The sequence below is a fragment of the Typopeltis vanoorti genome, chromosome 1, assembly GCF_054136105.1.
Source record: "Typopeltis vanoorti isolate ZY-2024b chromosome 1, IOZ_Tvanoo_1.0, whole genome shotgun sequence".
NCBI classification, from domain to species: domain Eukaryota; kingdom Metazoa; phylum Arthropoda; class Arachnida; order Uropygi; family Thelyphonidae; genus Typopeltis; species Typopeltis vanoorti.
The window spans coordinates 5,049,771-5,071,761 of record NC_143549.1 but is presented as its reverse complement, the minus strand read 5'-3'; the positions used below and the strand labels follow the sequence as shown (position 1 = coordinate 5,071,761).

The window sequence follows — 21,991 nt, the reverse complement described above, 5'->3', positions numbered from 1 at the left end:
GCATCAGCTGGATACAGGTAGTAGGGATGAGCATGCTTAGGTGGATGTGTGGTGTGACCAGAAAGGATAGCCTGAGAAATGACTATGTAAGGGGAAAAGTGAAATTCACGAATTTAGGAGCGAAGATACAAGAGGCAAGGTTGAGATGATTTGGTCATGTAACGAGGAGAGAGGACAAGTATCCAGGAAGAAAGGTCATGCAGATGGATGCGCAGGGAAGGAGGAAGGAGAAGAGGAATGCAGGAATGCCTGTAATAATAAAAACAAATGTTTCAAAAACCATATGCTAATAAATGATCATCACAGAATCACAAGTGAAGATGTACTGAGATCTTGTTTTTGATTTCTTAATTTTCTTTGTGAAAGAAAAGATGGGTTAACTGGTGCAGCAGGGCTTGAGGATGAAGAACTTGGATGTGGTTACAGCCAGCGACAGGAGGATGTTCAGGAAACTCATTAGAAACAGTGACCCCTACTTAAGTGAGATAAGCTGCAGAAGAAGAAAAAAGCATCTCAGCTCAGATGATATTGTTTTTTTAAATAAATCCAGTCAAGTCATCTTGCAGAATTCAGAATTCCCTGACTGACTAAAAACAGGCAGAAACATTGAAAACATCAATTGCATCTTGAATCAATAATCTGTAGAACAAGTAAAACATGTCAGCTACTTAGGCACAATTTTAGTGAAGATGGTAAATTAAATATGGAAACAGATAACAGAATTAACAAAGATGGAATGGTAGGAAATTAGTTAAGTAAATTTATATGGAAAAAGAGAAAAATCAGTCAAAACACTAAACTTGCTGTATACAAGACAGTATTTGAGCCAATTTTAACATATGGATTGAGCTCAGAAATACAGCATTTGATCAAAGACTGGAAACAACGCATATTGAGAGTATATAAAACTGAAAGTATATAAAAGATAGGACCTACCACCACACTGCTATCTCTGAATTTCAAAGTTGGAGTTACCCATTCTGGTAACTGATGTTCAATTAGGCATCCACCACACCCATTCATCTGCTTGGGAGAGGGTACAGCATTCATTGCTCCATAACACAGCTTTCCAAACTTCCACATCCCACTGTACACACTTTTTGTACCACTGAAGACGATGCTGCATGTTGGTTCTGGTAATGTGAGACTGTAAATATATTTTGTTACTTCTTTATTGTTTTTTGATTTATTTTTATTGGTTTTTGTTTATTATTGTTTTATCCCATCTATGCAGTGATGTTGTATTAACCTGTGTTGGGCTTACTTATCTGATTATTATTCTAATCTATCTCTCAATTAATATTCTACCTTCAGTGACTCTGTACTCCTTACACCTGAGAGCAATGGAAATTTATTTTATTTTTTGACTGCGCCACCATGCCTCGATGTGGTACAAGGAATATTAGTACTTCCGGTAGATCCTAATCATACACAATAATGTCCTCTCTTATCCCAAAAGACAAATTTGTACAATCGTGGCTTCTATTAGTCCTCTATCATAACCTTTAACTTACTTTTAGTTTCCCGCCTATAGGATCAAATTATTTGGGATCAGTGCATTGCAAAGTGAGATCACACAAAACTCTTTGATTATAATTAACAAACACGTTTAATAGCTACAAAATTTAGAGAATATTACAATACATAAATCAGGGGAATTTCCCTCTGTAATCTCAGTTCTAGTTATGCAAATTATAAAACTCTTAAAGCAATATCTTGTAATTATTCAATTAGTTTATATTATACACTTCAGCTAAAATCTTAACCTCAATTTCAAATAATGGCATGACTTAAACAACAAAATAAACACATTAGCACAAAGGATATTAGGAATGCATACAATTATCAAATTGATCTCTTAGTCCAAACTACTCCTTAAGAAATTAGCTTTACTCAGTTCTACACCTTTTCACAAATTCAATCATATAATTGCACTAGTTACCTATAGGTTATATTTATCTCACTCTATCAATCCTAGCAGTCCATTAGGAATTTCTCTTACATCACAAGTTTAACAGTATACAATAAAAATGACTCACATGAACTCCTTCTTTTCTCCGGTGCACTTTTCTTCTCTGCTCGTCTCAGCGTTCTAAGTTTCCTTTTCCATCTTGTGTTTTGAATTCCTTCCTTCAGGGTCTTGGAGTACCGATGAAACCGTCGAGTCAGCTAGTGGGATACGTGGAGAGATTTCCTGGCATCTGGAATGATCAGGCGAAGGATCACGGCTGTCGGGTCATGCGCAGACTCGGCTGAGTGGCAAAGCATCTGGTCCGACTGGGCTTGATTTCTCCTAAGTTAATTGCCTCTGGTTATCCTCATTACTGAACTTGGGCAGCTCATGGCAGATCGACCTCCGTTTTCCTCCCTAAGACTTCTCCACAATATTTTCCTCTCTTCTCGAACCTTGGGAAGTTTTGGAATCCCCTTACTTTCCTGCGCAAATCTTGCATACAGTTATGAGAACCCCAGACATCATCTTGTGACTCTTGATTCTCGAACTTTCGCTGACTTCTTATGTCTCCCCTTTTATGTCTTTAATCTGATTTTAGTGGCCTGCGGAACTTACGTTTGATTCTCACTGCCCCTTTCTGTGCGGACCTTGAGGGTCACCTGAGATTGAACTCGTAAACAAAAATCAAACAACCTTCTGATTCCAAAGCATTGCCCTTGTCTTCACTAATTTTACATCCTTTGTTTAAGCAAGGAGCAAACTAATTCTCTTTGGGCTTTTCACATTCTATACACAATAGTTTACAAAAACAAATAGAAATATTTGTACAAGGTTTCAAGGTGTGTGACCTTTCTGTAAAAAGTCGATGCATTAAACGGAAGAAAAATTTATGCGGCATTGAGTGTTTACAGGACTTTCATATTGTGGTCCTTCCATGGAAATCCATATTGCAAGCCTAGGTTCTGAATGATTTTGTGCAGATTCATGTTCCATTTGATTTCCGGAACTCCTCATCCAACATATCAGGTGACAAATGGTGGTTTTCACATATTATCCTTTGTAGCACCCTACAGTCACGTTTGATGAGTGTGGCTGGTCATTCACTGTGGATAGCACTTGCAGTTGTCTCCCTACACTTCCATCTCAGTGTGATATTACTGATTGTTGACCTGGAATGCCCCAATTTGTCAACAATTTGCCAAACAGATAGGCCTGCAACACAGCATCCTATCACAACATCTCTTTCACATTCCATTAGTTTCCTTCTCACAGCCATTTCATCCAGGCACAGCTGTGCTGACTTGGGAGCATCATATTTCTCTTTATACCAGCTAAAAACACGTGACTCATTACATAAAATGATGCATCTTGCCCATGGGAGTGTCTGTTGATGTCTTTGCAAACAGTCTATACATATAATTTGAAACCAGTTTGAATGGCATTTGAGATTTTAGATATCATCAAGACATTAACAAATGCTATTTTACAAATAAAATTCTATCAAAAAAGTTGCAACTAACATGCAAGTATATGCTATGTGAAAATGCAACTGTCTGATTCAGAAGAAGCGGCATACATGTGGAGAAGCCTTTCTGTTGGAGGTTTGGCATAAGGACATTTCCCAGTGCAATATGCTAATCTCCTGAGCAACATTATTAGTACATTAAGACATTTATAGTTACTGTTTATTATTGGATAGTTATATTTCACAAACAAACAAATCTCTTTCCCTTTTCTCATAATTTTTTTTTTTTTAAATTATAAATGAACATCAATGTCTAGATTAGAACACAGAAACAAAGTAAATAATTAATTTATTAACTTACTGCTGAAATTTCGCTGGTGTTATAACCAGCATCTTCAGAGCACAAAAACACAGTTTGTCACAATACGCGAGAATATAACAACATGGTGTAATCAACGGACTAGTTAAACAAAATTGTAGCAGCAATTTTGTTTAACTAGAAAAAAGTTTAAGTTTAAGAAAAAAGTCACTTCCTGGCCCAAAGACACAGTTAACAAACTCAAGCCCTTCCATGTTAAAACACCTAGGATCTATGGAGCACCAAAAATTCACAAACAAGATACACCCTTACGCCCAATTGTGGACAGTATAAATAGTCCCACATACAAACTGGCTAGACATTTAGCGAAGCTACTAGCTACTCTCACAAATAATTCTCCCTCCTCTGTCAAAAATTCAGTCCCCCTAAAAAGCATCTTACAACACCTTACCCTAAAAAGCTCAGACTTAATAGTAAGCTTTGATATCACCTCACTATTCACAACCGTACCACTAATAGAAACCCTCAATCTACTGAAGTCACATTTCCCCCCTGATATATTTGAACTATTCAAATTCACAATACATGCAGGATATTTCACATGGAAAAGGAAAATATACAAACAAATAGATGGGACAGCCATGGGCTACTCCCCCCCCCCCCCCCCTCTAGCCAACTTTTACATGGAACACCTGGAAAAACTAGCAATCAATACAGCCACTCTCAAACCAACACTTTGGCTACGCTATGTTGACGATGTGCTTGCTATTTGGCCACATGGCCCAGAGACATTGGAAACATTCTTAGCGCATTTAAATAGCCAACATCCAAAAATCCACTTTACAATGGAACTGGAAGCTAATAACTGTCTGCCCTTCCTGGATACACTTATCAAACGTCTTCCAGATGGTTCCTTATCATTTTCAGTTTTTAGAAAACCCACACATACAGGGAGATACTTACACAAACAATCACACCATCATCCTTCTCAACAATATGGCAATTTAAAAACACTAACCCATAGAGTGAGAGCAATCTGTTCCAATGACAATGCTCTTGCTGCTGAACTGGCTCACTTACGCCACACCTTCTTGGCCAATGGCTATAATCCACATAAGATAAACAAAATACTAAACGCTCCTAAGAAACCCCTCCCACCATCCACCACAGAGAACTACAACAAAACAGTCACCATCCCATACATTAAAGGCACATCCGATAAGATTTCAAGAATTCTTAATAAACATAAACTATGCACTACATTGAGACCATGTAGCAAATTAGCAACCCTTATCTGCTCACCCAAGGACAGCATTCCCCCTTTATCACATCCAGGAGTCTACCAAGTACCCTGCTCATGTAATCAAGCCTACTACGGTCAAACAGGAAGAACTGTGAACATCCGCATCAGCGAAGAACACAAAAGATACGTCCGGAATTATCACTATGGCAAGTCGGACCTAGCAGACCATGCTCTCGATACCCCTGCACACAGGATCAACTGGAAAAACACAAAAGTACTACACAGAAGCTCTTACAAGTCGGAGAGGTTGTTCTTAGAGGCGACAGAAGCCCTGAAACACACTCTAAATCTCAACAAATATGGCTGTATTAACTTGCCTAAGATCTGGGAGACAGTCATCTTAAGAAAAAACTAGTTTCCCCCCCCCCCCAGATAGAGGGCGCCAAAAATAAGGACTAGTCTTTGTGTTGCTGCTATAATTTTGTTTAACTAGTCCGTTGTTTACACCATGTTGTTATAGTCTCGCATATTGTGACAAACTGTGTTTTTGTGCTCTGAAGATGCTGGTTATAACACCAGCGAAATATCAGCAATAAGTTACCAAATTAATTATTTACTTAGTTTCTGTGTTCTAATATATACGGTTAAAAAATAAACAACATGTTCGACGAACACATAAGTCTGTCCACACAATCAATGTCTAGAGTTAATAGGACCCTATGTAATTTGCTTCTCCATCCCAGCAACTTAACTGGACACACACAACTGTAAATTAGTCATTAATCATTCTCACATGGCTAATGTCTCATTAATGTTAGTTCACATATCTACACCTTTTAGCAATTTAATATACCAACCAAATATAGATTCTGCTTATTGTTTTTAATATATATACTGAATCAAACATATCCATTCTGTGACACAGATTTGGTCATAATCAGAGAGCCCATCATGATAAGTCCACTGATACACAAAGAAGACTGAGGAAAAACATCTTATCTCAAGTAAGCAAGTGTTTTCTCTTTCAAGTAAGAGAAAACATCTTACTCCTCAATGTGTAGTTTGCAAGGGTTTACATAAGGCCTAAGTCCTTATGTAAACAATTCTCTCTAGTCATTATGTAAACCCTTGCAAACTACACACACATTCAGGAGTAAATCCTCACCGCTTTACTGTCTCAGTCATGTATTAAAATATTTCTTTAGTATCTCCTCTGTAAAATCCTTTAGTAACATATGTTTCTATCCTATTCCTTTTTCTGACTAGTAGGTAGGTAAACTATGTAACCCATAAACATTTCGGCTATTATCATAGGCTCAACAATCCACAAAACAAAAGTCCTCTTCCACATTTTTACATCAATAAGAAACATGGGTGACCAGAATCTGTGCACAATATCCAAATATGTCAATATCAAAGAAGGATAAGAATTCCCATACAGTATCCTGTGATGCCTTTGTAAAGGTGAGTCATTCCCTTCATTCAAAGCAACTGTTACTACATTGTAGAAAGAGAGCAAAATCCATCCAACCACCAATTCTAGAGTTCTACCCTTAACCAGCTTTTCCAATACCTTAACCAGAGGATCTGAGATACGAACTGGTCTATTATATTGTCCTTGCCTCTGAGTGGATGAGATATCAGCTTCTTTAATGAAACGTTCAAACGAAATGTCAGAGTCCCTAACCAGACTGTTTTAATTAATTCTTAGCACTGGCAGAGCTTCAAGGAAGTAGAAAGACAGAGAGAGTTCTGTTATATAACAAGGATTCCAAAACAGTGCAGAAATTACACACTAATTGGTACCTTAAGAGTGATGGTATTGGAAAGGATAGCTAAGGACAGAATTCAGGAACAGGGCAGAAATATGTTACTTCATAGGAAACAGCATGGTTTTTTTAATGGAGGTACTGTCTTCATAATTTACTTCTTTCTAGAGTAAAATTGGCTTTGGATAAAGAAAATGGCTGATACCATCTGAGCAAATATATATTACTACAAGCAATATTTTATAGATTCTAAAAACTGCATTACGAGTAGTGCTTCATTTAAGCCTCTTAGCTAATATAAAAGTCACATGCCTAAAATTGCAAGCTAGATGTATGCAGGTTGACTACTCTGTGACAGATACCAATTCCAAATAAAATCTGAAACAAGTGTGAGAATAATAATGCAAAATAATTCTTCTAACTTTCATTTAAGAACAACAAATGAAATGAAAATTAATGAATCTAAGTTTTTATCAATAAACAACACTCACTTCATTGGTTCTGGAATATCCAACAAACTTTCAAAATTAATCCATATATTTTGGCTTTTACAGAAGCGAGTGAACTTTGAACATTCCAGTAATGTATCATCCTAAAATTAAACAGTAAAATACAATAACATACTACATAAAAAACACCTTTAGAAATATTAAAAACTAGTTCAATTATTATTATTATTATTATTAAGATAGACCACCAGGGAGGACACACACTATCATACTTATTCTTGAATTCATTCACACTGCTTGCACTCGCAACATCCAATGGCAATCCATTCCAATCATGCACCACCCTCTGAGAGAATAATCTAGCACTCACACCCTTCTTGGTGGCATTCATTCTCAGTTTCCAAGGATGCCCTCTCGTCCTTTCCCCACCCACCATAAATTGAAAAATTCCATCAATTGAAATAATGTATGAACCTTTCAGAAGTTTGTAAGTCTCAATCATATCACCCCTCTTTCTCCTGTTTCCTAGTGTCTGCAGTATACAAATTCTCAATCTGTTTTCATAATCAGTATTCCACAATCCTGATATAATTTTTAACCCTCTTCTTTGTACTCTCTTCCAATATATCAGAATCACAACGGAAACCAGACCTGTGCACAATAGTCCGAGTGAGGCCTTATTAAGGCCTTGTAAAGAGACAAAATAACATCCTCATCTTTACATGTGAACGTTCATTTCAGCATTGCAATTATCTTTTGAGTTGTATTTGCAATCTTTGCCACATGGCTCCTAAGCTTCAACTTCCTATCTATTAACACTCCAAGATCCCTAGCCTAATCTCCCCAATATAATACAACATTGGATATCTAATCATGCCGAAATGAATGACTTTACATTTACTGACATTAAACTGACACCCATTTTCCCATTCCCTTCTGAATATAATTAATGTACAGATTGAATAACAGTGGACCAAGCACTAATCCTTGTGGTACATCACTTGTTACCTTAAACCTTGCAGACTCAGATCCCCCGTATACCACTTTTTGGTATCTGTCAGTCAGCCATCCTCTTCTCCATGCTAATATTATATAACCCAAACCCATTTTCTCCAATTTATGCAGCAGTCTGCCATGCTGTATTCTGTCAAAAGCCTTAGCAAAATCCAAAAGTATCATAGTGTATCCATTCCTGCTGTCTAGTTCAATGGTAACATTGTTATAGAATGTGAGCAAGTTGCTAAAACATGACCTTCCCTTGGTAAACACATGTTGTTCATTGCAAAGTAGAGATTCACTGTCAATTTCTGAGTGTGGGCCCTAACCAATTTTTCCAAAATCTTCACCACCACTCCTGAGATACTAATTGGTCGATAGTTGGATACATCAGTCTTTGCACCACCCTTGTGCAATGGAATTACCATACATTCCTTCCATTCCTGGGAAATCTTCCCTGTTCTGAGACTAATTTTAAACATCATGGTCAAAGGAATGGCCAGTTCAGCTGAGCACTCTTTTAGCAAACGTGCTGATATTCCATCAGTCTCTATTGCTGAATTCTTATTCAGTTTGTGCAATAGCTCTAATAACTCGGCCTCACACACTTACATTTTTTCATCTAGTGAAGAGGTAACAGTGAGCTCAATGTTGCGTTCACCAGGTTGATAGCTTTTAACAAAATGGGCACTCATTAATTGAACATCCTCTTCTGCATCTGTAAATCTCACACCATCTGGATTTAGAAGAGTTATTCTTTCATATTCACTCTTTCTTTTACTTGCAGCATATTGATAGAATTCTTGTGGATTGTCTTTAGCAAGCAGAGCCAGTTTCTTTTCATAATCAGACTTTGCTTTCCATACAGCTGTTGTGACTATTCTAGCCTGCTGCTTATAACGTTCATAACGAAAGTCATCCTTATGCAAACGGTATTCCTTCCACATCGTCCTTTTCTTACAAATCTCTTGCTTAATAAGATTACACATCCATTTGACTCCTACTCTTTTTATTCTTCAAACTCTCGGGACACATTGTGATATCTCATCATTTAAGTATTGTTTAAATGCTTCACATGCACTGTTGATATTCTTTCCATCCAGCAACCGATCCCATTCCACTGAACTCAGTATACTCCTCAGTTGGTCATAATTTCCTGCTCTGTAGTTCAGCATGTAACCTTTTCTGAATAGAACATTCATAAACTTAGTCACTTCCCAAGTGACATGTACATGTACTTTACACATTTTTCAAAGATAATTATTAATTATCAGACTGTCCGAAAGTTGAATTTATAATTCAAATAAAATTAAAAATTAGTGACATAATTTTTATATCTACAATTCACTACTTGTTTTTTTAGCATTATTTTATTTATTTATTATTATTATTATAGAACACCTTGTCATTATAAAACTAAGCAGAATGAGACATGGCAAATTGAGACACAACAAAGAAATGAAATTCTTATAATAAAACAGGCTTAAAGCTAAAAGTAAAAAAAAAAATGCACAATATGACAAAACGCTGTGCTGGATGGGGTGTAACTTGAAGAGTTTCTCATCATCATGGAACAAAGGGGAACAGAGGTCATACCATCATAGCAACCTTCACACGCTATGGATACATTTTGAGGATGATGATGACGATATATGCATAATTCAGATTACATATAGATGCTCACTGTAGCACATCTTTTATGGACTAAAGAAAACGTTCATTATATAGCAAGGTTTATCATTGCAATTATCAGCGTTGCAATTATCTTTTGAGTTGTATTTGCAATCTATGCTACATGGCCCCTGAACTTCAACTTCCTATCTATTAACACTCCAAGATCCCTAGCCTGATCAGTTTCTACTAGTTTAGTAAAATTTCCCTGAATGGAAAATGAGTTTCAAATGAACCTCAAAGACATAATCACAATACCATGCTGTTTTTTTATTATTATTATTAAGAGAGACCTCCAGAGAGTGAGGGACTTATTGAGGAAGGTTACATGCTATGTGCACCAGCTATCATACTTATTCATGAATTCATTCACACTGCTTGCACTCACAACATTCAACGGCAATCCATTCCAATCAATCACCACCCTATGAGAGAAAAATCTAGCCCTCACCTCCTTCTTAGCAGCATTCATTCTCAGCTTCCAAGGATGCACTCTTGTCCATTCCCAACCCTCCATAAAATAAAAAATTCCATCAACTGAAATCCTGTATGACCCATTCAGAAATTTATAAGTCTCAATTATGTTGAAAGTTTATTTTTCACTTGATCAGACTATAATAAATTTAGTTTAATCCTTTATCCAAGTGTGTGCAAACAAAGTTTGCGCCTGAAAGTATCTTCAGGACTGGGGTAAAGTGGTACAACACTGGGCAACTCCTTGCAAAGGTGGAGCAAGCTACCAACACTCCTATCTCAGTATCTCCCATAATGGTCGAACCTAGTGTGGGTAGTGCCCCGTCCCTTAATGCATAACATTATACATATCCGCAAGGAGATGTGTTTTGCATTATGGGAGATACTGAGATAGGAGTGTTGGTAGCTTGCTCCACCTTTGCAAAGAGTTGCCCGGTGTTGTACCACTTTACCCCAGTCCTGAAGATACTTTCAGGCGAAAACTTTGTTTGCACACACTTGGATAAAGGATTAAACTAAATTTATTAGTCTCAATTATATCACCCCCTCTTTTTCCTGTTTGCTAGTATCTGCAGTCTACAAATTCTCAATCTGTTTTCATAATCAGTATTCCACAATCTTGATATCATTTTTAACACTCTCTTTGCATTCTCTCCAATATATCAGAATCACAATGGAAATTAGGAGACCAGACCTGCACACAATAGTCCAAATGAGTTTTTATCAAGGCTTCATAAAGAGGCAAAATAATATCCTTATCTTTACACATGAATGTTCCTTTAAGCACTGCAATTATCTTTTGAGTTGTATTTGCAATCTTTGCTACATGGCCTTTGAACTTCAACTTCCTATCTACTAACACTCCAAGATCTCTAGCCTCATTAGTTTCTTCTAATATAATCCCACCAATATAATACAAAATTGGATATCTAATCACACCGAAGTGAATGACTTTACATTTACTGACATCCATTTTTCCATGCCCACAATTCCAGCCTATTCAAATCATTCTGAAAGAACAGGTATCCCTTGATTAACGTGATTAATTAATCCCTCAATGTTACCGCATATATCAAAATCGCGTTAATCAAATATAATAATGAATGGTAAAAATTATAATTCATCCATGATCGATTACTATATTAATAATTCATTTTATATGGTACTCTTTTAGGAAAGATAAAAAATGAATGCAAAATAAATATTTAATAAATGTTTGTACCTACATTAGTTACTGCAATTTTTTTATCAAAAGAAGTTATCAGGAGTCGCTTGAACAGTTTTAGTTTTTTCCTATTAGCATAAGTTCTATGATAATAAGCAAAATGACTCTCTAGACCTCGGCAAACAAGCATTCTTTGATTAACATCTGGATCCATTACTTGCTGCTTAAGGGATTCTAAACTGAAATATTGTATCCAGTTCTTTAATTGTTATCTCCTTTGGAACCTCATCTTCACATTCCATTTGTTCATTGTCTTTACATGCACGTTGTTGTTGTTCAATTTCAAGATGATCGTTGTAACTGAAATCTTTTGAATTTGAATCCAATAATTATTTAACATCTTCTGAATCAACACCATCAAAACCATTAAGGTCTTCACCAATTGCAATAATTTCTTCAACCAAGTTGTTCACTGGATTTTGAAAACCACATAAGTGTTTAGCGCATTCTGCAAAAGGTTTTCCAAATAGCTCTCATGCAGCTAGAAGACACTTGCTCCCACGAATCATGAATGTTTTCAAATGTGTGTTTAATGTTAAAATTTTTCCAAAATTCTTGGAGCCTAATGTGTTTTCTCCCGTTGTTGTTTCTACTGCCTTCGAGAATGTATTTTTAAGAAAATAGGCTTTGAAAGTTGCAATGATGCCCATGTCCATTGGTTGTAGCAATGATGTCGTATTTGGTGGAATTCTGGTACATTTAAAGGCATGTTAATTAAAATTCTTGCCGCAAGGGATACCTGTACTGCATATCGACAGTATTCCTGATTATCCTACCTATCACTGCATCATCAGCAAACAGCTATATGTTGCTTGTCAAATCCTTCCCAATATCATTAATGTACAGATTGAATAACAGTGTACCAAATACTGATCCTTGTGGTACACCACTGGTTATTTATTTATTTATTATTATTTTTTTATTTTATTAATCTTTGTATTGGTTATGGGCAGTACTACCCTTACATCACATCCAGACATTTCATCCAGACTTGATATAGGCCTAAGCCTTTACAAGTGTTTTACCCTATGCCTGTTCTAGTTATCATTATAGTCATTCTCTGGTGACAACGCCATGCCACCAGTGTACCCTGTAGGACCCTCAAGGAAAGAACTTTTATATCCTTCTGTGCAAGCCCAAGCTGTTTTAAGTCCTTATAACTAACTGTACTCCATACGGCATGTAAAGAGATGGTGGCGCTGGTAAACCTCGGAGTTGCCCCATGCTCCTACCATATCTTTCTAACTAGATCTTGGTTATTTTTATAATAATTTACCGAGCTGTGCAGGCTCGAGTAGGCAGGGCATTGATACTCGTCCTGATAAGGTCAATATACTTGAACCCAGGGAGGAGTCTGGTGCCATCCCTTACCCAATCATGCTGGGGAGGCACCAGATATGACTCTTTTAAAGGAGCACCATCTACAGAACAGTGCAACAGAGATGCCCATCTCTTGTGTTCTGCAAGTGCTGACTCGATTAAAGTACCTTGATAATGGGACCAGCCTTTAGCCCGCCTAAAGTCTTCTTGTATTAATGGGCTATAGAAAGCCTCTCTACAGATGGGAGAAGAAGATAGTTCTAACTGCACGATTCTTGACAGCCGCAGGCGTGGGATTAGCCATCTAAGTGATGGAACCCCAACCCCAACTCCACCATCCTTCACCCTCGCATGGAAATATGCAGGAGTGTCAAAAAGTGGTATACGGGGATGTGAATCTTGCAGATTCACATCCCCCGTATACCATTTTTCGATATCTGTCAGTCAGCAATCGTTCTTATCCATGCTAATATTCTATAGCCCAAACCCATATTCTCCAATTTATGCAACAGTCTACCATGCTGTATTCTTTCAAAAGCCTGTGACCAATTTCAAAAGAATGTGAGCAAGTTGCTAAAACATGATTCCCTTAGTAAACCCATTTGCTCACTGCAAAGTAGAGATTCACTGTCAACCCATTTCTAAATGCAAGCCCTAACCAATTTTTCCAAAATCTTCATCACCACTCCTGAGATACTAATTGGTCAAAAGCTGGATACATCGGTCTTTGCACCACCCTTGTGCAATGGAATTACCAACTATTCCTTCCATTCCTGGAAGGAATCTTCATTGTTCTGAGATTCATATTAAACATCCTGGTCAAAGGAATGGCCAGTTCAGCTGTACATTCTTTTAGCACACGTACTAATATCTCATCAGTCCCTATTGCTGAATTCTTATTCAGTTTGTGAAACAGCCCTAATACTTCGTCTTCATCTGAGTTTTCTTCATCCAGTGAAGAGGCAGCATTGAGCTCAATGTTGGATACACAAGATTGACAGCTTTTAACAAAGTGGGCACTAATTAGTTGAACAACCTCTTCTGCATCTATATTTAGAAGAGTTATTCTTTCATATTCATTCTTTCTTTTACTTGCGGCATATCGATAGAATTCTTGTGGGTTGTCTTCAGCAAGCAGAGCCAGTTTCTTTTCATTATCCGACGTTGCTTTCTGTACAACTGTTGTGACTATTCTAGCCTGCTGCTTATAATTTTCATAACGGACATCATTCTTATACACACAGTATTCCTTACACATCATCCTTTACTTACGAATCTCTTGCTTAAAAGAATTACACATCCATTTGACTCCTACCCTATTTAATCTTTGAACTATTGGGACACATTCTGATATCGAATCATTTAAATATTGTTTAAATGCTTCACATGCACTGTCAATATTCTTCCCATTCAGCAACTGATCCCATTCCACTGAACTCAATATATTCCTCAGTTGGTCATAATTCCCTGCTCTGTAGTTCAGTATGTAACCTTTTCTGAATGCAACATTCATAAATTTAGTCACTTCCCAAGTGATTACCACATGATCATTATCACCAACCGAAGCAGAATAGTTACGTTTCTAACTGAAACACCCTCTGACACTATAATCAAACCTAACACTCTTTGACCTCGAGTTCCTTCTGTCACATACTGCTTGAGGAAGTTGTCCTGCAACAGCTCAATAAATGCATTTTCATTCTTCTCATGAGATTCTACTGCAACCCAATCAATATTTGGATAATTAAAGCCTCCGATTATGATTACTCTTTTTGTACTCATCTTTTCAATTTGGTGATGAGTTTCTTTATTCCACCAAGAAGTGGCAGACTTAAGTAATTTCACAGTTTTTTTCTTAATCTTATTAGTCGGATTATAGTTCACAACTTGATAAGTGCTGTTATCAGAGACTAGTTGATTCATTTAATAAATATAAGTTGATCTGTTAAGGATGACCATGGCATTACATTTGTCTGATTTTGTTACAATTATATGCTGATTAGCTTGAATGATTTGACTGCTTCTAGTTCTGTTTTTGTAAGATTGCTACATATGGCTTTCTTTTTATTCAAAACACTGCTGGTTTGTAAACAAATTTTATCAGTTACATTATTTGGAAGAGACTTAATGCCTCTTTCTATGTGGTATATAACATCCAGTTTATTGACAGTTCTAGTTGCTACTGTGAAGTTTAAGCCTACGCATTACTTAATAAAGATGGCTTCAAACTCACTGCCACATGAAGTACTGTTAGTAGTAGTACTACAATCATAGGTCTCAACTCTAACTGGATTCAAGTCATCTGATATCATTAGCAGCATTCCCCCCTCCTCCTCTCCTATCATCTCTATCCTTCCTAAAAATACTGAACCCATTACACTCAATACCAGCATGTCTGATTCTGATAGCCAGGTCTCACTAATGCCTACAATCTGAGGTTGCAATATATTGACTAAGGCAACAAACTCTACCCCTTCGGCAGAAGGAATGAAGATAGCGTAACCCCTACATTGCCGTATGGACAGCCAATAGATCAGAAGTATCCAGACATACACGTGGTGCAGAACAACGTGGAAAAAGCTCGGTAAGGTGCAATTACTCTAATTTTGTGTGAAAGTTCATTAGAAGAGAGAAGATTGTTTACGAATGTGAAATTAAGAACTGTATTCTAAAGAACTCTGTGGACAGTTTCTATTTAGAAAGTTAACCTCCTTTGAGAGTAAGAAGAATTGTTTGGAAGAGATCTTTTGTAATTTTGTATGTGATAGGATTAACTTGATGCGATAAGAATAGTAGAATTTAGTATCTCAGTAACATTAGAATGTTTGTTAGTTTTCTCTTGCAAGTAATACTACTGAAAGGTGTTTAGCTTAACTTCATATCATTTGCTATCTATCCCAATATGCAGTTACTGTGTTTAGCATGCTTTATAAGATTTAATTAATTTAGAAAGTGCTAACCTCTTAATTCGAGTTTTATTTAGTGTTGAGCATAATTGAGTATATGAATTTTGTATTGTGTTTTAGATATTCCAATAAACATGTCATATTTACCTGAACCTGAGTCATGCCTGATTACGATTCCAACTTACTACTTATAAAAATAGAACCTATTTTGGCAGGAAGGATTTGGAGAGTGAATATAATAATAGATTTAGGTCACGACTGCAATAATCTAAGTCTATATGGCAGTTTAAATAAGATATTGTGTAAGAAAGCTAAGAATCTAGTATTGTCTCCTTAAGTAAGGATCTTTTCTACTATAGCATACTGGCTGGCGCAGCAAAATATAAATTTTGCCAGTATCCAAAGAGGAAACAATCCTAGATATAAGAATAAGATTAAAGTGAGTGAATAAAGAGAATAAATCACAAAAGATAAATTAGAAACATCGATATAACACCACTATTAACACAGTTATATAACATCATTACTCTTACATTCGTATTCTCACTATTCCTCCCTTTATAATTCAGTTTCCCTGACTCTGTGTTAGGTCTCTAGTTTTTCTAGACTCATGATACCAAATGCATTCAGGTGTAGGCCATCCCTATGCAAATACAATCCAAAAACTTGCATCCATTCCTTCTACATAGCCTAGACATCAAATCATTTGCCATTATAGCCCTTCTTAATTAATTTTTATCATATTGAGGAAAAATACTGACGATTTTCACTTTCTCACTCTCGCCTCTTCCAATAACCCTTTCATGTCCTCTCTCATACTGAACTTATCGCTAGTTAAGTTGCTAGTACCTACTCTCTCTCCATTTAACATGGATTTCAATCTCATTAATTCATTTTGTGGTAAACAACTTAGCATATTTTATGCATTTGTTACTACATTAAATATACAAACTTAAAGGGGTGATCCTTTTACATTAAGGTCATTGTTCTTCTATCTCCATAAGAATGCGTATCTTTCAAAATTAAATGTTATTCATAGATTTATTAACAGTCTTATGGGCTAGTAGTAGTATAGAAATAACCCTGTGTTCTGTTAAATTTTTATAAATAATAGTAACCAGTTATCAGAGAATTTTTTGGGGTCAACAGTCATTGTGAGGTCTTAGTAAGCAACATACCTATCATAAACTCATTCCCACTCACAGCATTCCCAACACAGTTGAGAAATCAAAGGGAAAACAGTAGTTTAGAGGGGTTATAAGAGACAAAATTTATGAAATCAAGAGAATATAACAAGGATCTGTATTTAAGTTTTATAGATCAGAAAAATGAAAATGGCAAGGTAGCAAGAGAATTGCTGTTCAAAACTTTGTAGTTATATGGTGCAAATGGGACAATTATATAGCAATGATAAGAAGTCAAATGAACAAATTTATATACTGGTATCACATATATATATATATATATATATATATATATATATACACACACACATTTTTATATAACGAAACTTGTGGTGAATTCATCACTAAAACACACGTAATAACCACAGTAATGACTATTTAATTCGTAAATATTTCATCCCAAGTATCTTTGGACATCATCAGTACAGTAGTTTAAACAATACTAGGAATAACATACAGTTACAGCGCATGATTACAATGGAATCTCAATATGCATGCAGTAACGTGTTATAGAAGTAAATTAAATATAACTGAAAAAAAAAAAATATATATATATATAAAGATTATTTTACACAATTTTGTATGACAATTTCCCATAGTTTAGGAATACTAAGAACATCGTTATGGTTTAAATTTGGTCTGTGTAGTAGGGCTTCCGCACTTTCTTTATATAAACGTTCATCTTTATATAAAGATCTGTGTAAAAGTTTCGACTTCTCCCAATGGATCCTATGGTTTGGATTTTCAACTCCGTGTTGGGAGAGACCAGATTTCTGCAGTTTGAAAAGACAAATGTGGTCTTGATGTTCTGAGATGCATTTCTGAACAGACCTACCTGTCTGACTAAAGTAAGACAATTTGAAGGAGCATGAAATCTCATAAACGCCAGGTAACATCAGAGGTGAGAGTTTGTCCTTAGGAGAAGGTGACAAGTTATAGATTTGGTTGATAGGTTTGTAAGTAGTGGCAAAATTGTATTTCTTCATAATTTTTGAAAGACGTTCGGAGATGCCTTTGACGTAAGGTATGGGAATCCTATGGACTTCTTCTTGTCTGAGTTGATGTGTGTGGGAAGGTGACTGATGATTTTTTGAGTTGTTTTAAGATTATATCCATTTAGTATAGCTGTATTTTTTTATTATTTCTAGCTAGTGGTTTAGAAAATCTTCAGAGGAGCAGAATTTGTGCGCTCTGAAAACTAGTGATTTAATGATGCCAAATTTCTGAGATGGGTGATGAGCGAAAGAATTGTGAATGTAGCGACCTGAAAATGTAGTCTTGCGATAGACAGACGTGGCGATGGAACCGTCTTCTTTTCTTTGAATGTGTAAATCCAGAAAGGTGATACCCTGTGGAGATTCTTTTTCTAGCGTAAAGTTGATGCGAGGATGAAGAAAGTTTATTTTATCTAGAAACAGTTGTAATTCCTATTCAGGATGATCCCAGACTGCAAATATGTCGTCGACATATTGTAACCAAATTTTTGGTTTGGGTTCAAAAGTGAATATTTTTTCTTCAAGGTGTTCTAGAAACAGGTTTGCTAAGTTTGGTGATAAAGGAGATCCCATTGCTGTTCCTTCTTCTTGTTTGTAAGCTTGACCTTTCCAGGTGAAGTAACCAGATGGCATAACAAATTTGAATAATTCAACTATATCAGAAGGAAATTTTTGAGTTAATAATTCTACTGTTTCTTTGTGGGGAATGTTCGTGAAGAGGGAGACAATGTCGAAGCTAATTAACAAATCAGTTTTTAACAGTTGAATGTCTTTTATTTTTGCATGAAACTCTGTGAATTTTTTATTGAAGAGGCTGAGTGGCCTATATGAGGATGGAGAAGGTTAGATAAGAATCTTGATAACTTGTAAGTTGGACTGCTAATAGAATCTACGACTGGTCTGGTCCATCTCTCGCCAACTCGCTCCCCTCACTTTCGCACTTGGTCTCTGCTTGTATATTCTATAAATATTTCCATGGGAAATGTTCATCTGAAACAGCATCAATAATTCCCCCACTGTAACATATACAGCCAATGCCCAACATCCTTTCACAGTACACCTTGAAACCCACAGAACAAGTTTCTTTTCCTCCTCCTTCATCCCTGCTATTGCGGTACTGTGGAACAGTCTTCCCCCTGACGTATTTACCAAGGAATACAACATACAAGTTTTAAATCAAATGTAAACAAGTTTCTCCTTTCCCAACCCACTACCCATATACGGTACTAACGTACTATAGGTTGACCAGCCAACCTCTTGTATATGGGCCTAACATAAAATAAATAAATAAATAAATAAATTTAATTGAACTTGATTACACATCTTGGCATTTCTCCCAAGGCAATCTAGTTTCCCTGACTATGTAGGTCTCATTCCAATAAATAATTTCTTTAGACACCCGATCTCAAGAAAACTTTATGCAGATGTAAGTAACTATCACTTATGCAGCATACATGCAAAATACTTGGCCACGTGAGCCACTGCATGTTCTAAACAACTATTTAAGAATGCTGCTGCTCAGTAATCATCAGTAGCATTGATCACAGTAAGAAAAACAAAGGATCTTTCAGAGTTTGATAAAGGGCTTATTGTGGATGCCATCTGCTGGAGTCATGATAACAGCAGAGCCAACTAGTTTCTTGCAAGATATCCCACACGTTTAATCAGTGGGAAAACAATCCACATTTCTTGCCTGTCATCTTAGCAATCTCATGCCTGACAGACTGTCATCTAGGACCATACATGAGATTGCTATCATCTGAGAAACAGCAACCTTGTATGGACAAACAGAACTTCCTGTATGCAGCAGATTAAAGCATTTTATAAAGGCTGTTTACAAAAAACATTTCACCCAATGATGCACAGAAAATTAAAGATCAATATTGCAGTTGCTAATTCGGTGGCAGGTATGTATACAAGACTTTTCTGTCAATAAACTCACTCCACATATCAAAAAAACTCAAATCCATATTTTTTGCATAAAAAACAAATTTTATTTGGAGGTGCTTAAGGGTCAAACCTGTATGACTTGGACAAAATTCACGCAGAGAGAACATACAAGAAATAAAGTCTCATTTACTATGTCATTGTTGATAATGATATTTTCTCACTAGTTCATGCCACAAGAGTATACAGAGGAATTGAAATAAGAAGCAATCGTAATTTAGTTTTGAGCAGGATAAAATTGAATTTCCTATTGAAAATAGTGTGAGAGAAACTTTTAAAATGAATCAAGGTTGAGCAACTTTCAGAGGCAAACTGCCGACTGAAATACACCAACATTATTAAAAATAAAATAATAATAAAAGAGAGAGAGAGAGAGAGAGAGAGAAAGGTTGAACACAAGAACCAAACCTTGGAGATTCAGTGGTAAGCCATGAAGAAAACAGTGTTTTCTTCATGACTTCATGATTTGACCAGAAAGGGGATTGGTGAGGTTGTCTGTAAGGATAGAAAAATCAGGTGGACTCTGGCAATTAAAGAAGCAGTCAAAGAAAAGAAGAAAGCATGTCTAAACTTCCTAGCAAGTAAGTCAGCTTTCACTCTTGGTAAATACAGAAAGAAAGAAAAATGTAAGAAAGAGAAGCATTGTATAAACTAGTTAAACAAAACTTGTGGGAAAGACTTTGAACTTCTCCCAGAGTTTCTGGGAGAAAAACCCTGCTACCCTCAGTATGAGATTGGCTAACTCACCTTTGATTGAAAAATTCCATATAAAGATTCCTCCCTTCATGACGGGAATCGAACTTAGGCCTTTTCTAATCGAAGGGTGCAACGTACCATCGTTCTTCCAATTGTGCTACGGAGGCACATCAACAACTACAGGGTGTTCGGGATAAATTTGACAGTTTCGTAAGGAAAAAGAAAATCTTCTTTGTATCTATTAAATTTAATGAATTGACAAAAAAACATTACAGGCAGAGTTAATTACAATACTATCAACAAGATTTACTCAAAATAACCACCATTAGCATCGATCACAGCTTCAATTCTGCTTCGGAACCTCGAACAAGCTGATGCTACAGTCTCCCTGGGAAGGGCCGCAAAAACTGTTTTAATTTTATCCATTAACTGGGCTTTTGTATTACTGGAAGTGCGATTGGTGTCTTTTTCAACTGCGCCCCATACAAAATAATCCATGGGGTTAAGGTCTGGGGAGTTTGGAGGCCAAACATTTGGACTGGTGAAGTCGTAGAAATTTTCAGACAACCATTTTTGACTTTTCCCAGAGGTGTGGCAAGGGGCCGAATCCTGCTGCCATACATACGGCCTACCATTGGCTACCCTTGTTATCCAGGGCTTGACTACAGTTAGCAACTCCACGAACAAAGCCCGAATTCCAATGCCAGGGTTCTTCAACACCTGTTCCTGCAGATTTGCGAGGAATTCTGCTGTACGAACGCAATCAGATCGTCTGCTAGGGATCTTTCTTCTTGCTACATCCTCGTAGTCACCATTGCAAGTCTCTAGTTCATGCCTGATTGTTTTTACTGTATTCAGGGAGCATTGGGCAGCAGTCGTAATATCCTTATTTTGATGGCGGGCACGAATCATCATGATACAAGTTATTCTCTTCCATGATTCAGGTGGGTTCCAGCTATCCATCCTTTCTGACATCTTGTATATGAATGAAGAAGGGTCCAAACTTTTAAAGGAAGAGAAGTGTGTGTTAATACATGTAACTTACGGAAAAATATAATTAATTATAAATATGTCAAATTTATCCCGAACACCCTGTATATCTTGAACATAGAACCAGCAGAACAATAGCACTAAAACATTTCAGCTATTTAGGCACAATTTTTAGCGAAGAGAGCAAATTGAATATGGAAACACAACAAAATAAACAAAGCTAGTATGGTAGAAAGTCCACACAGTTAGCCTAGTGGCTGTGCACTTTGCAACCATATGCCTGGGGAAGGAGTGTCCTAGGTTCGATTCCCATCGGTGACGTGAGGAGCTGAAGGATCTTCCTCAGCCATAGCCAAGTTAGCCAGTCTTGGGCATGGACAGTAGGGCT

At 36.6% G+C, this 21,991-nt stretch overlaps 1 protein-coding gene across 3 annotated transcripts in view; it reads right to left on the bottom strand.

Moving 5' to 3' along the window:
- Eogt (EGF-domain O-GlcNAc transferase) overlaps positions 1 to 21,991 on the bottom strand; it is a 402,968-nt gene that overhangs the window by 280,580 nt on the left and 100,397 nt on the right. For all 3 annotated transcript variants that reach the window (XM_090408171.1, XM_090408016.1, XM_090408097.1), the window contains one exon: positions 7,242 to 7,342. In XM_090408171.1, the coding sequence (XP_090264297.1) occupies positions 7,242 to 7,342 (101 nt within the window). The remainder of the gene's footprint in view (positions 1 to 7,241; positions 7,343 to 21,991) is intronic.